The following is a 23,689-nucleotide window of genomic DNA, read 5'->3' on the forward strand; positions in this document are numbered from 1 at the left end:
AACACTGGCATATTTTGCACCTAGACTCTGATCTGACACCATATATCACGGATAGACCAAATATTATCTTTACAAAAGCTACCACTTTGCGAAATATCCTGAGTCCCTCTTTCCTTAAACCTGATCCTATAGGTCAAGTTAGTTGGTTTTCCACCAAGTCTAAACCAGTAGGCTTTCATAAATGTGGTTCTTGTAATTTTTGTCATCATGCCCTAGCGCCTACAAAAATCTTCAGTTGCCATAATGGCCTACAAACCAAAATTTTGGACTTCATCAACTGCCGAACGAAATATGTTGTTTATGGAATAGTATGCGTTTGCAAGAAAGTGTATATTGGCAGCACAATTAGAGAAGTACGTTTCAGGATTCGGGAACACCTTAACCATCTCAGCAGTCAAGATACGAGACTCCCACTGGCCTCCCACTGGCAGAAACATCACCAATTGGACAATACTCAAGATATCAAATTTATTGGATTACAACATATCAAACAACATCAGAGAGGTGGTAACAGAGAATTGATCCTACGGCAACAGGAAGCAAGATTGATCTGCAAACTCCGCTGCTTATCGCTTGGTTTGAACCAAGATTCCGAACTTAATGTGTTCATTTAAACAATCAGTTGGTCTGGTGGCACAGTGACCCTACTCTCTAGACTTCTTTAGATTATAGGTATGAACTGTATTACCTACATATATCTTTAATGTGATTCACTTTCAGATCCAAAGGTTCATCACTCATGTCTTTTGACCTTATTACCTTGGAGCATGTCAATAAACTTCCTAGCAGGATCACATTTGTATTTACAATACCTAATTTGACTTTGCCTCACCAAATCAGTACCATCACACACATGCGTTATGACATCCGTCCCACTATTGAATTTATTGGCTTCCCAGCTCAAGCACACACTATTATTAATTTGTCTGTTGCCCTTTGACACGCGACAGCTAACACACATCTGGATTTCCGGATCCTTACAAATATTATTCCCTGGTAGCTGGCAACCAAACATCCCACAGCCCTAACAAAACTACCAATGATAGAAACTTTCAGGTAAATAACCGCGCTTGATGTAATCAATTGACACTAATTTACATTTTGCTTAAGTCAATTTTGGCTTTAAATATACACTTTTTTTCATCACCTGAGTGATTATGGGAAAAAGCCCACCTAACATACACCTTGCAGTCAAAACCAATACACAGCTAGTTTCAAGCTGTTTCTGCATTTTTAGACGTTTCTAAATATGTATTTCATTAGATTCAACTTTTCTAACAATACTTGACTATTTACCAATTATGAGTTTTCTTTTAGCGATAATAAATGTTAGTCTATCTGTCCTACCAGACCGCTAGTTCCTAATTTCATTACACTTCACGAATGGATCAGCATTTCCCTGCCTTCCGGCTTGGTTTAAGTGTCCTAGCAACCAGGTCAGGTGATTCGATCACCTGACCGACCCGGACGAGGTTACTACAGTAACCCGTTAGCACTGTGACTGATTTCAGTGAGAAACTGCCTGCCACTGAGCGCGGTATATCACCAAGCCGGTAAGCATTTCTTCCTTTTTCCCTACCTTTTTACATTGGGTATATTACACTGTTTGTATCCAAAACCCATTCCATACAAACACGATGTGACATTTATTTCACAGATTGCGGCTAGATATCCGGTTAAAATAATCAAACACGCCCTCTTGCATCGCACCATTGCCACAGCTACGGTATCGCTGCAAAGCAAAACACATCACAACTTGTCCTGCTTGAAGGTAATATCTGCCTCTAGTTCACTTTACATGTTATTTAAAACTGTCAAACTACCCTTTTAACATGTCAGAGAGTACTCGTTAATAGACTAAATCTGCTCCATTTGCTTTTTATATTTTACAGCATACAGAAATTATCAGTATCATGAATAAGGGAATCATCCGCTGCCACAATTTTCCAATAGCTTGACCATGAGTCTTCTGAGAAATATTTCAATACGGTATGCTTTACTCTTTGTAGCCTATACACTTACCTCTAACGTTCTATGGTGCACACAGCAATCTAACATCATGCCATTCTTTTTCTTTTCTCTCCCATTTCCGATCGTTCCTTGCTCCGACACCCTTCTCCCAACTCTGACAGATTTCCAGTTTGAACTCAGTCTAGGTTTAGCATCAGCATTCAATTTCAATGTTTCATATGTACCCATATGCCCTGATGACGACCTCATAGGTCGAAACACGTGTTGGCATTTTCGGAATTTCTTGGCATTTGGATGTTATTTTCCACTTTTCTTTGTATTGGTTGGTATTACCTGTATATTTTGGCATATTTTATATGGACTTCTTCTCAGGCATAGCCTGGCATTTATTTGTTTTCAGTATCAAGGTCCTCACATGTAATATGTATCCGCATGTACCAAGATTGTTCTACTGGTTTTTCTGAAACATTGTTTTATTATGCACTATTATCTACGTGAATGACACAATAACTTTGTTCTTTGCACCATAAATTTGTTCAATCACAAACTAGTTGTGCCTTTTTGTGAATACTCCCCACCTATCCCATTTAAAACCTATCACACTCGGTGAGTTTACACCAGGTTACAAGCGCAGCCTGTGCAGATGGTTACACATTCAAATTCCATAAAGGATGACAACAAGTTTGCATTACGAAGTCTTAACTGACCTCTGCATTGCTTTTAATGTCGTGTCCATTTTTAGATTGGGCTCATTGACATGAAGAGCTTTTTTATTTAAAAAATAATTAAAAAGGTGATCTTTCAGTGCTGATCCTTTTTTTTTCAGACCTTGTCCTTTTTTAAGTAGCTTTCAAAATTACGTAAATCCCTTCCTTTAGAAAATTATATTCATTCTTACGCCCTCGTTTCCTTACCCACTTTTTGGCAATCCTGGTCCTGCTAAAAAACGACTCTTTATCAAGAGGAAAGACTGCAGCTTTTAAAAGAATCTTAACCCCCTCCAGTGGGCACTGATTGGCAGCATCACTTTGACGAGCAAGGTGAGCGCTGCAGCTGAGTGAAGTACGCTACACTTTTGGCCCCTGGCTCAGTTCTGGTGGCGAATTTTGGTTTGGAGGTGCAGGGCTGCTTTGTAAGTGATCGACCAATGACAAGAATTGGGCGGTGTTTTTTTTATCCTGTGGGCGTGGTCATTGGGAAGCCTGTTTGCAATCCATGTGGTTCCTGAGTTGGTGTGTGCAGGGGAAAGAGAAGAAAGACGATAAATGGAACAGTCTGTAGGTGTGAAAGGAGATTGGGGTGGGGAGAGGGTCTGGTATAGCAGACTATTATGAGGGGGTTAATTAACAGCAACTCTTTGTTTAGCAAAATATTCCCTCTCTCGTTTACCTATCGCACCCCTTCCTCTGTTCTAAGTTTGCATCTGGCCGCTAGCTCTGGTGGCACTACGAAACCATCCACTCCCACCCGTTAATCCTCATCTGCCCTACACTCACCCGCTATATATTTACTTACCAGTAGAAGTAGGGGTTCAGGTAGCAGCACCACTAGCATGCTTTTATTTTGCACCATAAGCAAGCAGCGTGCAACTGCAGGTGAAGCCTTGCAAACCGTGACAGTGTTTTAGAAATTAGCACTGTTTCATAAGGTAACTGTCCCAACAGCAGGGTTTGATTCATTCGGACTGGTCTGCACTGATTTATTGAGCGTTCTCATCCCAGACCCTGAAAACATGACACAGGTAGGACAGTCATGCCGGGCAGTCTGTGGACATCAGCCAACACATTGCTACTAGAGAACTAGCGTATAACTCGCATCTCAGACCCCTATTCACTTTTCAGTCACCTAGTGGATCTAAAAAGAATTAGCCTCTGTAACATGTGCATTAGCCGAAGTCATCTTGTAGAACATTTTCTTTATTCACCGATGTTGCTCATAGTTTGCAATTATTATTAATCTTCCTTTAATGGTGTAGTCAACATTTGTCAGTGACAAAAGGAAAGCAAAATTAAAAAAAAATCAATCCCTCTAGCTTCCATTAATTGACAACAGTGGCGTTAAATGATCCAGCTTTCAACAGCAGACCCGGTGACAGTAGGTCACATGACCTCCCTCGTCTCTCCTTCAGCCTGCCATCCACTGCTGACAACACCCACCTCAGGCTTCCATAAAGGGACATCCGTACATAAGATCTAGCCTCCAGAAGCCAATGCAATGACAGCAGATCACGTGACCCCACTCTTACCTTCCACAGCTGACATCTCCCCCAGGGTCTTCAGTTAAGCAGTCTTTCCTGGGCGGCGTCCCCACCAGGCGTTCTCAGCAAAGGACCTGCGAAGATAGGAGACCACTAGTTTGTGCCTGTATGGGCATGTCAAGGCCAAGGGCCGAACCCTCTGCATCTCATGTCAAGGCCAAGGGCTGGACCCTCTGCATCTCAGTACTAATAAGGCATAACCATGTGCCTCTCACCCAGCTCATCCCTCACTCTCCAGAGAGCACCTTGGCAAATACTCCTCCATGCCACACACCGAAACTGGTAAAACATCTTCAAATCCCTCTGGTCACTGTTCACGCTTCCCCTCGCACCATGCACACTTTTTAATGCTGATCAACGCCCACTTAGACTTTCTGCACACAGCCAGCATTACATTAAATGCTATCTTCATTACCCAAACCTGGTTCCCAACAAACTCCCCCATATACCGCCCTCATGTTTGATGTCCTTTTCTAACCCGGATAGAACATCCAACATGTTGACTGATTGGTTAAGAGTCATCCACAAAATTGACTGGCCTAGTACAGTACACAATAATCAATCATCATTAGATTCACTGGAGGCTCTTTGCAAATTCTCTCGATCACACAAGTACTAAGACATTTTCCCACTCATCTACAAACCAACCTACAGGTGTGGCTACTTCATAAATGAGATTATGGACCTGTTGTTTTACAGCTTCAGTCTGTCATGTGACCAATATATTTCTTTGAGACTTCATCCTCCCCGTGACACAAGCAACCATATACACCAGCAACTCACTCCTGTGCCTGATACAATCGCTGGACATAATCTGTGTGGGGGCTGATACATGTCAGGTTAAGATTAACACCCAAGACCACACCTTCTCCTCTTTCCTTGTAAGCTGCGTGGACCTTCTCGTTCTCCACTGGACACAAAAGGCAGACACCCCATTCTCCTTATCACACAGTAGGTGCACTGGATACATTTCTCCAACTTTCCCACTGCTGCAAATGTCGCCTAGCTGTTTGAAGCCTTTAGTCAAACCTCCAAGGAGTTGACAGATACTTTAACCTGGCATTGAAACTTCAATTTACAAGCTACTAGTCAGCCATAAAAATTCACTCGCCGCCTTAGTTCTACATATACACACAGCACACCATTTCTTACTCTCCAAGAGTCAATTCTCACTAGCCAATGGCTAGTTGAGGAGTGCACATTTTGCACCCTGCTTTCACTCTACAAAAATTGGGCTGCTCCAGAATCAAACCATCCACCCCCTTGAATACGCAAGATCTCTATCAACAAACGGGCCATTACAGCTCTTGAGAAATGCTGGCAGAAGGCCTACAAACCCGCGGCCTTATGTTCGAAATGGCAGTACATGATATTCATAGCCCATGCTACATATTACACCACCATCATTACAGCAGTCATGAACAAGAGCAAATCTCTTTTTGCAAAAGTCAAACACTGTTCAAACCCCACACCAGAACTATATGTACCCGAATCCTGGAAGAAGTGTGAAGCTATCAGTATGTTTTTTTATCAAAGAGCTCAAATACCATCAAGCTTCACATCGAGAGTTCCAAATCCTCTCACCACCCTCCGTACATCGGACCACTGGCTGGTCTGTCCTGGATCAACTTTGTCTTGCCTGAGGGCTTCTAGTATACACTTGCATCCTGAAAACCAACCTCTCACACTGTACACGTGCTACCAGCTACCATCTTTGAAGAACGTACCGGTCCTGCCCTTACTGCAAATTTTAGGATAGATAAGAACCTCTCTGTGTAGGTACATGTCGAGATATCCTAAAAACGGGGACTATACACCAACTCCTGAAAACACATCCCTGGACCAGGAAGACGTAGCAATCTACTGACTGAATGTAAGCACTGGTTTTTCGGCAGTCTCATCGAAGGTAGTTGCTAACCAACTAGTCACATAAAAGAACATGCCCAGCAACTCAATTTGTCCCCTGTTCTCAGCTAAGGTCACAACAACCCAAGGATTTACCCTCGCATTCTTAGAGAAAGGAAAACCCAATATACAATTTCACATTTTACCATTGGGAAAGAAAACAACTCTATCATTTGCATGTCAAATACTTCCACCCCAGTCAATGATTTCCTATGTATACAACAGTACTTGGCAGAAAACATGTATTTGTTATATCTGTAAACTTTGAGGTAAAACTGACAGCCTTTAGCGCTCCTGCAGAATACCCCTTTCTCATGAATATATTTTCGCACAAGAGAACACAGCTGCTCTTTGGTAACTAAGATGAAATGTGTTGGTGTGACCTTGTATTTGTTTTATCCTGATTTGGCACTTCCCTGATCACGCATGGGGTTATCCTTATTATTTGTTTAATTCATTCGTGTTTTAAACTCCTACTCACCAAGAGCCCCGTGAGGTGGGGATTCAGACTGCTTGAGGGACGCCTTTGGTCTCGCGTGCACAATTTCTCCCACTCACAGCTGCCTGCCGAAACCCAGCAAGGTCCACTCGCCCGTCTCCCTCCTTTATGAACAGCCCAGCTCCGCTACGTCTTTCCTCTCACCGTCCAGTACCCCAACCAAATTCTTTTGTTTTTCGCTCTCTTCACTCTCGCTCCTCTCATGGCCATCCCCCTAATTTCCTCTTCCTCTAGCTTTTAATCTCTTTGCTTCCTCCCTTCTGCATATGTTATAATAAAAAATATATGGTTTCACCACCCATTTTCATGCATTCTGCCATGAGGTGATCAGTCAATCATCCTCCCCCTTTAACCAACACCCAGTAACTTTCCAGTGCTTGTCATTCTCCTTCCTGAATGACCCTTGTGCAGCACTCTTCTTCAACCCAGATGAAATGTGCTACATAGCATCCTGACGTCCTGTTTTTCCTGTTCGAACAAAGAATCTGTCTTTGCAAAAATTCCTTCTGCTGTCTCATTGCGCTCTGAACCACACGTTCACACACACTGCAGTTCAGCTTTACATTTTATGCATTTATTTCCTAAGCGAACACTGTAGTGGGAATGCACCTGTATTGTGGACTATGGCCTATGCAACCCCAGTCTAATTACTAGTAATTTATACATAGAAATAATGCTTGGGTATGTTTCCGTGCTCAGCTGATGCAATTTATCAGTGTTAGGTTGCCCTCTGCCGTCCAAATGGCAAAGTGCATCCACTTCAACAGCTATCATTTGAACAAACAGAATGAGCGGTTTTAAGTGGTCACCTTCACTTTCCACTATCGCAAACATTCGGTATAATTTCTAGTTACTTCTTTCCACCCCCACTTCACTTCGCACAAAGCACAACGGTTCCAGTGTCAATAAACAATGAATTACTGGCTCAACGTTTTAATCTCTAAAGAGCGAAACGCTGTAGGATGAATGCCTCCTCACGAGCTAAAAACAAAGTAGGTGCTGTAATTCTGCTACTACGCAATCTTATGTTATCACAGGTACTCTGTAGAAGCGTAATTGTCAACCGTGTTCCATTGCAAAGACTCTTCGTAGAGGCCTGTGTGATTGATGGAACTTCGATACTGTTCTTATGCTGTGCATACCTCTCATTCCATTTGATATTTTTAGCCTTTTCAATGACCATTAATAAGTCACAGGTGCCTACGCCCCTTTGCGAAGAAGCGATTAGTGGTAATTCCGATATTTAAGAAGGGGGACAGATGTGACCCTATGAATTACCGACCAATATTGACTCTTAAGATATGCTAGAAGGGCGTATGTTACATGGGAACAGCTAGTTACTAGTATTGTACCTGTTAAGATTAGTCATTAGTAGTGCTGGTGTATAATCATAAGTGTTAGCACACTACACTGTGCTAAGCTAAATCCCAAATCACCCCTTTAGTTCACCCTCAGTGTCTCACATCATTACTAAGTCACACACCTAACGTGCTGCAACATTAGCATCATTTGTGAATGCTGCACATTAGCCCTATTGAAGTCAGTGGTGCTGCTTAAATAAAAATGTGTGGACTAATCCCTACAGAATACATGCAAGGAGTAGTTAAATTATTATAGTTACCTGATCTAGCATGTACCCCCTGAGAAGCTTACCACCTCCAGGACTAAAACCTGTCTCTGCCACTGCTGTAAGGTTGATACCTTCCACTGTTGCATAGATAGAAAGGTAACGGAGCAGAGTAAAAGAGAGGGGCCTGAGGAACTGACAGACTGAGCGCAGGGCGAGAAGTAGGGATTAAATATTAAGAGTTAGCCAGCTAGGGGGGCAGCTTATGAGTAGATTTGATTGTACAGAGGAGGAATTGGAAGAGGGTTTGGTGCCACCGTGCATGGAAACAGTGGGCAGTCTTTTGGCAGTGCCGGGAGTAGGAAATTTATGAATTATGGTGAAGTGGAGAGGAAGACCCAATAGAGTATAACACTAGTCGTGACAACTGAGGACAAGAGTGGAGATCAATGTATTAGTAATTTTATATGTGAAGTGGGGCACTGATTTTGGATAAATTCAGTGTGTGTGACATGCCAGCAATAGAAGTAGCATTAATTAATTGCTGAAGGCTTAGTTCACTGTTGGAGAAACTCAAGGTTGCAGAACTTTGGGGGATGGGGTTTGGAAGTCTGGGGGAAATGATGGTGGGCATGAGGGAGTGAGTGGGGCACTGGGAGATTGTGATTTCGGCAGGCTGCAAAACATGCTCAGCAGTAGCCATAGTTGAGCAATAATTTGCTCTAACTTGTAAGACATTGTGTGCTGTGTGCATTTGGAGAGCTGTCATCCAAGCTAAAGAGCAAGTCACTTCACTGACGAGGAGCTTGCAAGTTGACCATTTACACCCCGATTGAAGTCTTCACAAAGGTGAGCATTTGGTCACTGAACCATGAGCTTGGACTTCCCCTCCTGTTTCTGTTCCATCCCATTCCTATGGCTTTCTTTGCTGGGTTTTCCTTCCGAGTTGGCCAGTCTCTGTCAAGCCATAGGAACCAAATTAAACATCGACTATTTTACTCTCCATTATCAATTTACAGAATTTAATGCAAGACCCGTTTTCAGCAATTGTGGGTGTATATTCTGTATGTTGGGATTGTATTGTTGCCCCAAAGGAATAAAGCTGAATCTTGTTAAATAGAATGATGACCAATGACTTCTGCCTTGACCAACTCTGTCTTGAGTTCACTTCCGAGTGGCTTGCACGAGTGGTAGTTGACTTCTACAATCCCTCTTTTGGCTTCTGCTTTACTTTCTTCAGCAATGTGTATCCCCTGAGAATGTATCAGAAATTCAGGGTTCGAAATTGAGGGGAGCTGGGGGATATTTAGCTCCTGCTAGCCTAAGGGAGCATGGTTAGCTTGAAAACCGCTACTAGAAGCTCCTATTGGCTTTTCGGGCCAATTGATGCCTTACAAACCGTGCATATGTGACATTAATTTTAGTTATTTGAAAACGCTAATAAAAAAGAATTGAGACACCTGTACAGTTTAAAACCTAATGCATCGTACGTAATGGACAGAGTTAAAGTGTGCATCTCTTGTTAGATTTGTGGTGCGCTGTGTACTCGCTCCTGGTTCCCCAGCAGTAGCGCCTGCCTACTGGGTGATGCCAGATACCAAAGAACTGGGTTTATCTCCTGCTCCTTGAATCTTAATTTCTAACCCTCATGTATGAGAAGAACTGGTTACTTGCCCAGCATTACTAATTCCCCCACATGACAAGACGGTCACGATCGCATTTGACTCTACGCTTGAGGAGTATTTTTCTTAGCTGTAAGAGCAGAAATTAAGATGGCTTATCGTTCTGATGTAGGGATGTGTGCTGTGGAAATTATTTATGTGGTTCTGTTTTTTTTTAAAGGGTTTTGGGTTCCTGCTATCTCGGAGTAGTAAATATGGGTTCAGTGATAATACTTTTCATGGCTAGCACTATCGTCATTTAAGTATCATGTTATCTCATGTGAATTGTTTTGTCTGCCTTTAGAGAGTGCACTATTGTTGATAGTCAAAATAAACAAGTGAAGGTTATGTTTGTATTTTATTTTAAAATAATGTGTTAAATAAAAAATGCTTTCAATACACATCCTGAACGTACTTCTTTTCCACACAGCCCATCTTCTATTGTGAACTGGGTTGTGTTCTTATTCTGTCAAACCTTTTGCTTATTGCATCCATTTCTGATTCCTTTTATTCTTCAGACAGGAAGAATTGACAAGTCTTACCCAACTGTATGTGGTCACACGGGTCCAGTGCTCGACATTGACTGGTGTCCACACAACGATCACGTGATAGCCAGCGGCTCCGAGGACTGCACTGTTATGGTAAGTGGACAAACCTCTTTCCATAGTATTTCCTGTTTCAGAACAGGTTCTGTTATTTACCATAAGAGATGACTTGGGAAAATACTAATTGCCCAAAGAATCGATGCCATGTACCTCCGTAGCCAATACTCGATTGGGAGATGGCTCTCATCCTTCTTCCAGATACACAAGTGATTTGGGTTCAGAGTGATAAAGCACATAAGGTGATTGGTTTATCAGAATAAAAAAACTGATGGGAGCAGTGCTGAGGGGCAGAAGTGGGTATTTTACTCAACCCCGACCCCCATGAACATTTGCCTCTTAGCCCCTCAGAAGATTAATCATGAACACTTGGAAAATAACGCAGTTTCTTCTAATGTTGTCAGCAAAGTATTTCCCCCTAAAAAGGTGTACTTCAATGTTTCCTATAAAGTGCAACATTAACAAGGGATTTCACCGGGCTCCTGCTCAGACCCTCTAATGGTCTTGTGGGCCCAAGAACCTATCGACCACGGTTCAAATCCTGGTCATGTGGCATAGTTAAAACCGAATGCACTAAGGATTCTAAAATACATTTGGAGTTCAAATAAATTTCCCTGGATCAGAGATCCCAGGAGACATTTTTGTCAGGATCCGGGAAGATCCGGCCCAATGCCAGCAAAGGAAATTAACATCTTTTCTTTAAGCAATTTACTTGTCATGGTTTTCCCCAACGTTTTACTTGCAATAGCATTGTAATATGCAGGTTCAATTAAAAAGATTGTAACGGCTTCCTCCATACTTTGAGTCAATTTTCGAAGTATATCGGGGAATGTCAGGGAATGTTTAGAGGATCAGTGTAAAGCTGTTTCTACTTAAACGATGTCAGAAGACACATGTTGTATGTTATAATATGCACAGGGATTGACGGCTAACTGAGTGGAAGCTAGGGAGTCTGTTTAGTATGTTTGGTGTTGTATTATCTAATGGGGAGATTGAGGTATAAACTGAAAATATACTCCCACCCCGCCCCTCCACAAAAATAAAGGTATAAATACTGATCTGTAAAAATAAAATGTAGGTTGCGATGAGGGGAGGGGTGGGGCTATGTTGATGGGGAGCTGGAGAGTCATGGGTTGGAGTGGATCCGCCATCAGAATGTGAAGCGACAGAGGTGAAGATTGAAGTACCGGGGCTGGTGGCGAAGAGTCCTGCCTGTAAGAGTTGGGGGTCAAAGCACATGCTAAATGTTTGTAGGTTGATGCAGTAAGTGAGGAGGTGTGTGGATAACCGGGTGCCATTGGTTTTATTCGTTTTTATGTAGCCCCTGTTATGTAGTCTAAATTTTCGCCTGTAACCTTTTTGAAGGTTCAGCACAATGGCCATGAGCGTCTATATGGAGCAGCAGGCACGTTACTCTAAAGATAAACCTTGTTTGTATTCAGTATGACTCCATGCAATATTTCAATGGAGCATTCCGGATGAAGGCACTCTCGCAACGTCTTGTTTTAGGCACTTCTTTAGCACTGACGTTTTTTCTCAAATGTCATAGTTCCGCATTGACTGCTTGAGAAGCACAGTTGTCCATAGGCTGTGGAGGCGTGGAGAGCAGGGAGTTGGAAAGGAACAAACTAAACTAAAAATGGGAAGATGTATAATGGAGTGGAGGTAGAAAATGTGATTGTATGAGTAGAGAGGTGCATGATTAATGGTAGACACTGAATAAGCTGCAATGCTGATATAGGAAGAGGGAAAACCAGACCTCGTGTTTGAGAATTTTCCAGAGAGTCGTTTTCTCGTACTGTGGATACTATAATAAGTCGATGCATGGTTGTGTGATGGCCCAGATATGTGTTTGGGAAGCCCATAATGTGCGGATGCCAGAATTGTGAAGTATTTTCTCAGGACCGCCACCCACTGAAAACCGACTTGCAAGCAAACTATCAGAAGTGACAAAGCCAAGGATTGGATGTCTAACAAGGTGCCCACAGTGAACTACAGTAGAGGGCGAATAGGGTCTTCTTGGACCTAGTTTGAGGTCCAGGGCCAAGGTATGCCATTGATTCCAACAGGGCATGAAATCCTACTTACCAGCCTTATCTTTGGAGGTTAAACCTCGGTATGTGCAGCTTTTCTGGAATTACCCTATTGGTAGATGCATTCCTCCACATCCTAGAATTTGTACGTAGAAACAGTGTCACACTAGAATTGCACATGCCTATTGATTTTACCTATTAGAACCAATGGGAGAACGTTCGTATTACTGCAACTCTGACTAATCTGTGGCGTTGTTTGAATACTTGTTCAGGGGATAGCTTTGGACTTCTGAAGTAAAGCTAAATTTGTGTTTAGTAATACTGTTTTTAACTAATTTGTATAATCCTCTTTCCAATTGCAGTAGTGAATCTATTGGGTAATATTTGTAACTGCGGTTTCATATTGTTGGGATGGAAATTAGCCGATCCCGCCCACCTAGGTGCTTTCAGGTAAGGCAAACCCCATATAAGGTGATGTAGCGTACAAGGGGGAGTAATCTGCAGTATCAGGCAATATGTAGAGGCACTGTAGCGCATGTGTGCATAACATATATCCTTTTACTGAAAAGGTGTTTGGTTTTAGCTCGGCTTCGCTCTTCATACCAAGTGTGTTTGTTCTTCCTCTCTGTGGCTTGTAGCTTAATTACTTGTACTCGTTGCCGCCAACATGCTTCGTGGTCCCCACTACCTCGGGTGGATACACGGCTTTTGTTGGCATCTTTTGTTTCTCCTGCTGTGAACCAGAGAAGCGTCTGTCTGTTTCCTGGTTGTGACCGGTTCTTCTTGGTTCCTTCTCTCGTGGCTTCCAATTTACACATCTGCTTCTTTCCGGGCTCCGGTAAGCAAAGCGCTGCTCACCTGCGAATGCCCAGGAGGCTTTCACCGGCTCCTGGTATTCCTGCAGCGTGTCCTTCTTTCACAGCCTTTTCTTTGTTGGTGAGCCGCCTGGCTCCACCACGCCGGCAATTGTCTTTCAGTTTGTTCACCTTTCAGGGAGAGACTTCCCACCAGCAGCAGACTTCGTTTCCCTACTTCAACTGCTACAATTAGAGCGCTTGCTGGGCTTGTGGCCGTCAGTAATTTGCACTGATCTTCACTGCTTTGTTCAGCTTCTTTGTCCCAGTGCTTTTACATGTATGGCAATGATATGATAAGTCATTTATAACGCGCCTGTGCACAAGTGTTTCTCAGTGCGATAGCCAATGCTCAGTAGCTTGCATGTAAAGTCCTGTTCTCTTTTTCCATACCCGTGGGCAGAAAAGCTGGTATTACTGAGGAGCTTTGGTTCTATAATTTCAGTAGCTTTAAAGTCACAAAAATGATGTTAGTCACAAGGATTCATGTTGATGTTAACCCGGTCCTTTTAACATGTGTTATTGGGGAAGCTGATGTTGGATCTTATTGGGAGTAATAATTACTGCTCCCTTCCTCGTTGTAGTTGTGGGCATATCATTCCCCATGTCACATGGGGGTTTATTGGAGGTGGAGTTGGCGAAGGGTTGAGGGAGAATTACAATAGTTCATCAGGGCCTGGGGAAGAGAAGGTGAACATTGGAGGTTCAAAACATTATAGCCCTCTACCTGGTATTTGCCAATAAAGAGACCACACATAGTGGATTGTGGTATGCCAAATGCAAGGTAACCCAGCTTTATAGTAATGTAAAGCTGGGGTAAAAACAGCCAAGCTCGCGCTCAAGGTTTTCTCCAAAATTTAACAGGAAACAGCAGTTTATATAGTCATTCTGATGTCGTCGTGATCACTGAGTCGCTCCTGGTCATTGGTTCACTCTACTAAGCTGCATATATAAATATGTCCACAATAATGATTGGATAACTCTTTATCTAAGATCCCACCCATAAAACATCCCATAAAATGTGCTACATCATCATGCTTCAATATTATTGGTAGGCTCTAAATTACTGCGGTGAAAAGAACATAGGCTTATCGGTTAACATGCGGTCACACTCTCCGTGAACTGGTGGCATGATGACATGTTTTATGTAGATGAGAGGAAAGGAAAAGTGTATCGCCTTTGTTCTTAATTAAATTGAACATCCCATGTTATCGCCGTCATGATGTCTGTGAGCTTCAAGGACTTCCAGTAATTCCGGTCCTTCCTATTCTTGCAACAGTAAACGCTGCATTCTGTTCTTGACGCATTTATTACTATTATTACGAATCCTACTGCTTTCACCATGCGCGCAGTCATTTGTCTTTTTAGCTGCACCCGCGTTAACGCCTAGCCAATCGCTGAGACATTAATCTGTCAACCACTTAGGAAATTTCCTGGGATGTTCAGTTCGTCCCGTGGACTTCAAATCGCCTGCTGTGTTGTCGTACCTTGATTTGCCTTAATAGTTGAACGCTCAAAATGGTATCTTGTTCTGTAATGTAACCCCCCGCCCCCTATGGTGTCTTGGGGTTTGACATTCCTTTGAGGCAGCTACCATCCAGCCACTGCAGCATTTTCCTGAATTAAATGTTTTTTGTTTCAAATATCGTGCTTAGCTGGGGGCCTCTCTTGAAGCTACAAAGCTTAATTCTCTGCTGTGTTTGTGCAATTTAAAATTGCAACTGCTTGTTGAATTTATTCCTCTACAGGATACATTTGCTTTATCTGGCGATTTCCTGGTGCATGCCTGTCGCATGCTTTCACTTCCTATGGGTAGCTGTAGCCTTACCTGCCTACAATTTTCTGCCCTCAGTGTGTAGTGAGTCCCCATCTTGCGTAAACGCTTTACTGTTGCCTAATGTATTCTATTTTAAAACTCACTAAGTGTGCAAGCTAATGCCTTCTCTGTTCCCTACTTGTGTAGCGCAAAAATAAATAACTATTCTTTATGTGAGCTGCATTTCCAGGAGAATTTAAGTACAGTTTCAAATGTGTCCTTTCTTATCTTATAATTTCGTTTCTTCTGAGGAAGGCAGTGGGCAGAGCCTGAATGTGCTCTCTAGTCAATAATTACCCCACTACAAAGGCACATCCCTAACGGGAAAGGGGGGGGTTATGTGTATTCCTCCGACGAAGCTGTGTCCTTTCTCTGAGGATCACCCTCCCCCATATGATCCTCCCTCATATGGCCACCCGGAGGGTTTGGATCAGAAAGTGGCTGCCTCACCCTGGCCACATGAGGGAAGGTTACCTCAGAGAAAGGAGTGATGACATTGTTGGATTCATCACATAATGCTCATAACATAGGTTTTGTGGTCTTCAAAAGAGAAAAATCTCTGCAAGTATTAGACAGGGTTCGAAATTGGGGGGAGCTGGGAGCTATTTAGCTTCTCGGTGGTCCCTAGACGAGCATGGTTAGCTTGACGCTAACAACTACTAGGAGATTCTTTTGGCTCCCCAGGTCAACTGATGCTGAACAAACGCACATCTGAATTAAACTCTGTTTGGGACAGCCTATAAGTAAGCATTGGGTCCAGTAAATGTTGCCACTGGCAAAAGAGGAGCTTTTTGTCAAACACATCATTTTGTCAATTGTTTATGACCCCTTCTGCTTTAAATGTTTTATACAACATTTAAAGCAGAAGGGGTCATAAATAATGGACAAAATGATGTTTCTATCTCATGTTAAAGTTTGATTTTAGAAAAATTATGTACTAGCTTCGTTTTCGCCAGTGGCAGCTCTGGTCACTAGTTAATTTTGGATAACCCAGGAGCTGCTTTTATCCAATCTTAATTTTCGAGCCCCGACTAGGGCTGGATGTGCAATCAGCCAACTCAGTGAAGAATATTTAATTCAGTTTCAACTTATTCTTCTTAAAAACAAATCTACAAATTCGTTTTTTGTGAGATCTTTTTCACCAGTTCCATCTAATTGGAAGATAACGACCTAATTTCGAAATTATTTGTGGCAAAAAGGGCATGCATTTCACCCAATTACTCTGGTACACTTCTTTTTCTGTCCATCCTGCCGCATTGTGGACGTCGACCCCCTTCCTTATAAGGCCCAAAACGACCATGTAGTCTTTCATAGGCTTCAGAAAAGAATGTAGCTGCATGTTGATTGTGTGGGGTGGGGTTTGCTGTTGAGTGCCAGTATAAAGCACATCTGGATGTAGATGCATGCTCCAGTCTACCTTAAAGGATTTTGGAGCCTGAATGGGGCACAGACCACTTGGAGCCCCTCAACCAAAAATGAAGCAACACAATCACTGGTCGTAGATCCTCCCCAGCCCCCCACCTCCTTCTGTCATCTAAATCAAAGACTATAGCTTTCTATAATGCCCTGGCAGCAATTAAAATAAGGATGTGAACACAGTTTGTCCCCTTACCCACCTGTGCTCAAATTAGAATAATAAACAAGTGGAAGTTCACGGCAACATCAGCTGTACACATTGTAAGTGATACTGTCTGATGGTCTTCTGCCACTTTTGAAGACTGCCGCGTGTGACTCTTTAAGAAAGAAAATGATGAAGAGGGTTTAGTTGGAGAGGCCGATGAGAAACGGAAGTACGTGAAAATGTCGAATCCCAAAAAATGTCGCTGGAAAAAACGAGGTACATTTCTACGAATCGTACTAAAATGATGAAAATTCGGCAAAATGAAGCTTTGTGAATAAATAGCAGAATCGCTATCAAAACCAAACGGAAATTACATTTATTATACATAAATAAAGAGTGCAAAGTACATGTTACCTTAGATTCATCTGACTGGTGAAAACCTCTGGGTTCCATATTCACGCGAGATTTCTATGGCGCATACAGTGTAAAAATCATATGAGGAATGTGAATGAAAGCTGCAGATTGTTCAATGGCAACATGGAGAAGATTTTTGGATTAACCAGCGTTCGAGAGGTCGCAGACTTGAGGCATGTGGCTGAAAGCAGCAGGCTATTTACGGGTTAATTGCCAATTCTGAAAGGATTGTTGGATTAACACGCCTTCGCGAAGGTGCATGCATGTATAGTAAAGTATGTTACTCAAAGCAACAGAATAAACACACAATACAGAATGGAATAATCGTTTGAATTATTCGGCCATACGAAATTTTCGTATGGGCGTAATACAAACAATTAGGCCATTAGCTGCTTGGTGCAGGTCGAAAGTGTCCGTTCCTGTGTGCTGATCTGTTTTGTATGGGTTTCCAGATTAGATTGCCCATACGGAAAGAGCCCGAGACTTCATAGAATGCAGCGCTTTGGATCTGGTTATCCAACGATTATCCAACGATGGAGTTTGTGATAGGTCTAATGAGGAGAGCTTAGTCATTGCACGATCACTGTTTATTTATTGTATTTATTTATGCATTTATAACGCGCACCAAGGCCGTGGGCATCAAGGCACTTGTTGCAAGTTCAATACAACCAAGTCTGGGGCAAATGAAAACGGAGGCTGCAATGGCTATTGTTGATTTGCAAATGGCTATGCCTGCAGCGGCTGTCTAAGTGTAGTGCAGGGTGTTACGAAATCTTATAAGGAGTCAGCTGGTCGGGGAAGAGGAGGTAGACCTTAAGAGGCAAAGAGGCAAAACAGCCTGCATCCCTCAACTCCTACAACTGGGCTCTAACATACAGGTGCCATTTCACTAAATGCCATTGCCACGATCTCTCTCTCTCTCTCTCTCTTCTCTTCTCTTCTCTTCTCTTCTCTTTCTCTCTTCCCTTTCTCTCTTCCCTTTCTCTCTTCTCTCTCTCTCTTCTCTCTCTCTCTTCTCTCTCTCTCTTCTCTCTCTCTCTTCTCTCTCTCTCTTCTCTCTCTCTCTCTCTCTCTCTCTCTCTCTCTCTCCGCACCATCTGCACCAAAACAACAAGCACCTGCGATGGGGAACAGGACAGTCTGGAAACCCACTCTTTACCGTATGCCACATGCTAAGGGTTAAGGGCTGTGTGAAATTTGAGGGCATTTGCCTTCCAGCACAGGTAAAGGACATGTTTTAGCAAACGGAGCAACCTGTACGGGCTGTAGCGTATGTCGCAGATTGGACATTCGGGATCAAGATGTATGCCAAGACCAGGTGCTCAAAGTACGTTTTTGTTAAGGACACACGGGTGGGACAATTTAAATATAAACAGAATCTTCCCCAGAGAAATCTTAAAAAATGAAAAAGTGGCCTTTGCCCACAAATGCAAATGTCCCTTTTGGCGGCTTTCCCAATCTCTGGGTGAGTAGTCTGGCTTTAGAGTCTCGGCTGTCACTGTTCCAAAGTCCCAGAGGATACACCAAACCCTTCCTTCATTCTAGATGTGGGCTTTCTGGTGTCCCATACCCAAGACTAAGCCAGTCCTTGATGTTCTGCAGGGCCCTCTGGTTTCTCTTTTAGATGGAGCTGGGGTCAGCCAGGAGAGAGGCCGAAATCCCTACTAATCTTCTTTCCTGACTCTGTCCTCCCCACCTCCTCTCGAAACTATCATTAGGATTCCTGACCACCACTGAAACTGCCTCCCTCCTGTTAGACCTGCCTAGGGTCTGTCCTGGCCCTCTGGAACCTCCTACCTCTAGCTGATTAATACCTTTTAATGAAGCACTGATCCTTTTTTTTTTTTCTCTAGTCCTCTTGCTACGCCTCTCATAGTTTTGCTGCCTCCCTTCTTTCCTTTGTTACTGCTACGACCTTCCACTCCAGAAATTACTTCCTCCCTCTTGTCTCCTGTTCCTACTACCAACCTTTACTCAACTCCTGGTTTTACTTCCTCCCTCTTTTCTCTCCCCTTGCTTGACATCTGGAGGGATCACCTCCTCCTCTCTCTGGCTGCCACTTCCTCTGTAGCATACTCTCGTCTCCAGCCTTCTCCAAAGACTCTGCAGTACATCTCCTCTCTGCCATTCTTCCCTTTCCAGCCTTCCTCAAACCGGATCTGCCTGCGCTGGTCAATTACCACACTGGACTGCGCTGCCTGGCTTATATAGTTACATGCCCCCTCCCCAGATTGGAATTTGGACCAATGCTTTGCAGCTGTGATCCTAAAGGGTATGAGGGTTGGGATTGGGCAGGCTCCCTCACTTCTTAATGGTCCGGACAGAATGAGGCTGAATGGGGTGGGCTAAACCTAAAAAAAACCCTGGTGGCCATTTTGAAACTCTGTGCATGGAGAGGCTGGACAAGCTGATTGTGTGAAGGATATCCTGCTGCACTGATGTTGGTAAGGCAAGTGTGCTACGGTGTTTCCTTCAGTGTCTTCCTGTCCTTTAAGGGCTTTTCTATGGCCTGTCTGTACCTGAATAGATCATTACATTATCCTAGCACATTCTGGGTTTTCTGGTTGGGAGAGAAGGGCATTGTGGGAGATGTCCATCCAATGGTGTTTGCTTGTACAATTTCGGTGTTTGGGCCTTGAGACCAGTTCCCTGATGTCTTCCCTGGTTTAAGCGACCTGACTGGGCCAGGTTTAACCTCTCCCAGGATCTACATTCTGCTTCCCAGAACCGGTCTGGGTTTATATTTTTCTCTAGCTGGTTTGGCTAAATACCCAGCTGCCTGAGTCGCCTGGCTTCTGGCCTCCAGATGAGGCTGCAGGCAGGGAATTTAGTAACGGTAGATGCAAGACGCAAAAAGTTGCACCTACCGACACATAGATAGAACTCAAACTAGCAACCTTACAGAATGTACAGATGCTAAAGCATGAAAACAGCTGAAAGATTTGAAGCAACGAGAAAAAAGGTACACCTACCATAGTATACATGAAGAATATGGACTGGAAGTTAAAACACAGACTTAGATTAGAAGAAGGGCGTAGTTTGCATGCAGTGTTGCCATGAGTGAGCCAAGAAACAAATTGTGTGCAATATACCAATGGTCGCTATTGTTCTGTGGCACAACTCTATAACAGTTAAACCAGGAGATCTGCATACCCTCAGAACTAAATTACTTTTAGGGGCTGATAGTTTTTAAATATTAGGGTCTGGTAATTTTGATGGGTTAGGCAATATGAGGTTAAATTAATTATCCATGAAATATACACTTTGGTTAAGTGGTGAAGCTGGGATTTGAGTCCAGTCTGCATTTCGGCACTTGCTCACTTTCTCAGTTCTTGTTTTACAGCAAGGTGCATTTATTTGTGAATGTTTGACTTTCTTGAACAATAAAGAATAGCCTGTTTTGTAGACATGACTTGGGAAGTATCGAAATCATGAATTACCTAATATGCTAATGTTTTTTTTTAAACCTGCATGGATGCATGCAGTGCTCCAGATAAGATTTGGAGGTGGGGTTATTTACTCCCTAATTTTTTTATTTGGTATTTTTTAGAGAGTTAAAATGTAAGTTAAACTCCCAATGGAAGTATTTTCTAAGCAAGTAAAAATATGTTTTAACTGGAAAAATAAATGGTTTTGTAATAATTATTTCTTTGCACCTAGTTATTCATACACATTAAAAGATGCACATGTACTTCTTCCGAGCAGGCAGTTATGACAGTAGTTTCTTCCTGTGGTACCACGTGCATGATTGGTCCAAACATATTCATGTAGCTGTGTGAGTGAAATCGGATGCACAAGATCCGGCATGTTTACTCCCTGTTTAAATTATTGGGAGGATTTTCCTATTTTTAGGGAGTAAAAGTAGCTGATGCACCCCTCATCTGTAGGGCTGGATGAATGTCATGCTATGCAAAAGGAAAATTATTGTACCTTTACTTTCTCTGTCATAAATGGAATCTACAAGTACCAGCATACTATCTGACATGAGCCTAAAGATCTCCTTAGGGGTTTTGGCTGTATTTTTAAGATGTACGTGCATCCAAAATAAACGGTGAAAAGTGCTTGCTTGTGGCAGACTTTCTGATTCGTATTCATGATGTGAAGAGCACCGTTTGAGATCGTAGAAATGTTGAATAAGACCCCATAGACCGGTGACATTTGGTTGGCTCTCTCCTGTCTAGGACCCCTTCCACTGAAATGGTCTATATGAAAGGAAGGAGCGGACAATGGGCTAAACCATGCCATTCAAACAGAATGTGAGATGGCAAACCCTTTCACAAATACAGCAAAGTGCTATATTGTGAGATTTTATGGTGTATATATATATATAGGATCACTTTAGCGAAAGTCAAAGAAGGAATGGCGTTATTTATCTAAAATGATATAATTTATTTAAACATTTTATTTTGTGCCTGCTTCAGCTGGCTTTTGAATTGGCAATGAATTGTTGTAAACATAGACACATATAAAAACCAACACAATAAATTTATGAAGTGCAATGTGCAAAAAGTGCAATCGATTCCCAAATAGTGTTCTAGGGACCTAATGTGCAAAGGATGCAATCCCCACCTAATCAATAATGAAAGGCCGATATCCAAATTGATTACCAATCTAATGCATAAAAATAGTTAAACATACAAACAAGAATGTTCAATTGTGCTGCAGCTGTATGACATGTTAAATTATGCCGCGGTCTACTAGGAAAGGCAGTGAGGTAGAGTAACATTGTCTTCAAATATATTCTGAGCTCTTTCTAAGGGTCTCCTATTTTCCCTCCCTATTTTCAACAGTTGCCCAATCAATGTGTGTAAATGTTTTCTTCAATAATGGCTGCCGATGCCTGTAATTGAAAAAATAGAACACTACTAAATAAAAAAGGCTATCTAACAACAAAATGACTGAGCAGCTTAATTTAAAAAGAATTAAAAATATAGAAAACTACACTTACTAATCACTTACACCTAACTGACCAAAGAAAAACATGCCGACAATACCATTCTGTTGGACCGGACCCCTATCTGTCTGCAGCATTCGATAGACAATCTTCCTAAATTGTAAAAAAAAAAAAAAAATCTTGATTGGTGGCAAACTTGAGGTGAGTAGGTATCGTTGGCTGTTTAATAATGTTCCTTTGAAAATTGTGGACAGATACATCTACCTAGGAGTCCCTAGCGTTTCATCCCCTGTACTTGATTTTTACAGTGATATTTGTCTAAGAATTTTATAGAAATGGTTGTATCTCAAGAAATGTATTAATAAAAAAGTGGCTACAACATTGAGGGTCTTACCCTGACTTAACGGAGGAGTATTCTGGCCAGGATACTGTGCGGCCTTGCAGTTTTGCTAGAATCCAAGCTGACTTGGATGGGCAAGTTCGAAGGTAAGCTCCTGTGCTCCATACTAGGAGTACCTCGTTCTGTGCCAGTCGAGGCCCGTCATTGTAAATTGGGAGTTTCTTCAATCTACACTATGCCTTCTGCAACGTTGTACTCTTTTTCTTAATATTTGTACTTCCTCATCTGTTTTAGATACATTCATTGGCTTTGTGGCAACCCAATATTCCCGGATATGCACTAATACTTTCATGACCAAACTATGCTCCACTGCACTCAGGCACTTTATGAATATTGATATTGAGCTCGAGGATCTGACCCAGGCTCCTAGTTTTTTTTTTAACCAATTTTAAAGAACAAAACTAGAGATTATGACACAAGGTCGAATATTGACTCTTTCGCTAAAAAGACTCTATATGCGTCATACAGCACTCAGGGTTTAAATGCAAATCTCCAAGGCCTTATCCAACTAAACTATGCTCTTTCCAAATACGCAGGTTTATTACATACTTAGGTTTTAACATACTACCTTCACGTGAGCATACTGGCAGATGGTCAAATCTACCTCGCGATGAGAGGATTTGCTGTCTTTGTAACTCTTCCATTGAAACCGCCCTCCACCTCCTTAACAAATGCACCAAATTGATGCCATTTTACTTGAAGAGTTACTCCAGCTACGCAACCAATATCCCTTTTTTCAAAACTGATCAGTTCCGAAACTGCATCTTTTGGGGCGGAATCCATCATCATGTCTGCGGCGGCCTATCATGTTTGGAAAGTTGCCATTAATTTAATTGCATCACCCTGAGGAATATTATTGTGTAATGATGTGATTGTATGTATTTTATCTTGGCCTTGTTCAATTTATTTTTAACATTAGTTTTTATCTGGTATTAATCTACTGTTTGAAATTTTAGTAATACATCTGTGTTTGTGTGTTTGATAATTTCTCTCAACGATTTAATGAAATGTTTCCACTATTGTATAATTCTTTATTATTTAGTTTTTTCTATTCATGTGGTATGATTTTGTTTTTGCTAAAGATTTGTATGTTTATAACCATTGCACAATTAAAAAAAAAACAATTTTGTCTTTCTAAATGCAGTATATTTGTACATGCATGCCCGCTCGTGTGGTGGTGACACTTGCGGTGTCTCAACTTTGTCAGGGGAGCGTTTTCGTCTGTTTTCTCCTTCCAGACATCAGTGGCATTCAA

At 42.2% G+C, this 23,689-nt stretch overlaps 1 protein-coding gene across 1 annotated transcript in view; it reads left to right on the plus strand.

The window, feature by feature from the left end:
- CORO1C (coronin 1C) overlaps positions 1-23,689 on the plus strand; it is a 513,234-nt gene that overhangs the window by 268,954 nt on the left and 220,591 nt on the right. Inside the window, exon 3 of the mRNA XM_069619459.1 lies at positions 10,379-10,501. Within this exon, the coding sequence (XP_069475560.1) occupies positions 10,379-10,501 (123 nt within the window). The remainder of the gene's footprint in view (positions 1-10,378; positions 10,502-23,689) is intronic.

This window comes from Ambystoma mexicanum, chromosome 10 (assembly GCF_040938575.1).
Source record: "Ambystoma mexicanum isolate Mex_15411 chromosome 10, UKY_AmexF1_1, whole genome shotgun sequence".
Taxonomy (NCBI): domain Eukaryota; kingdom Metazoa; phylum Chordata; class Amphibia; order Caudata; family Ambystomatidae; genus Ambystoma; species Ambystoma mexicanum.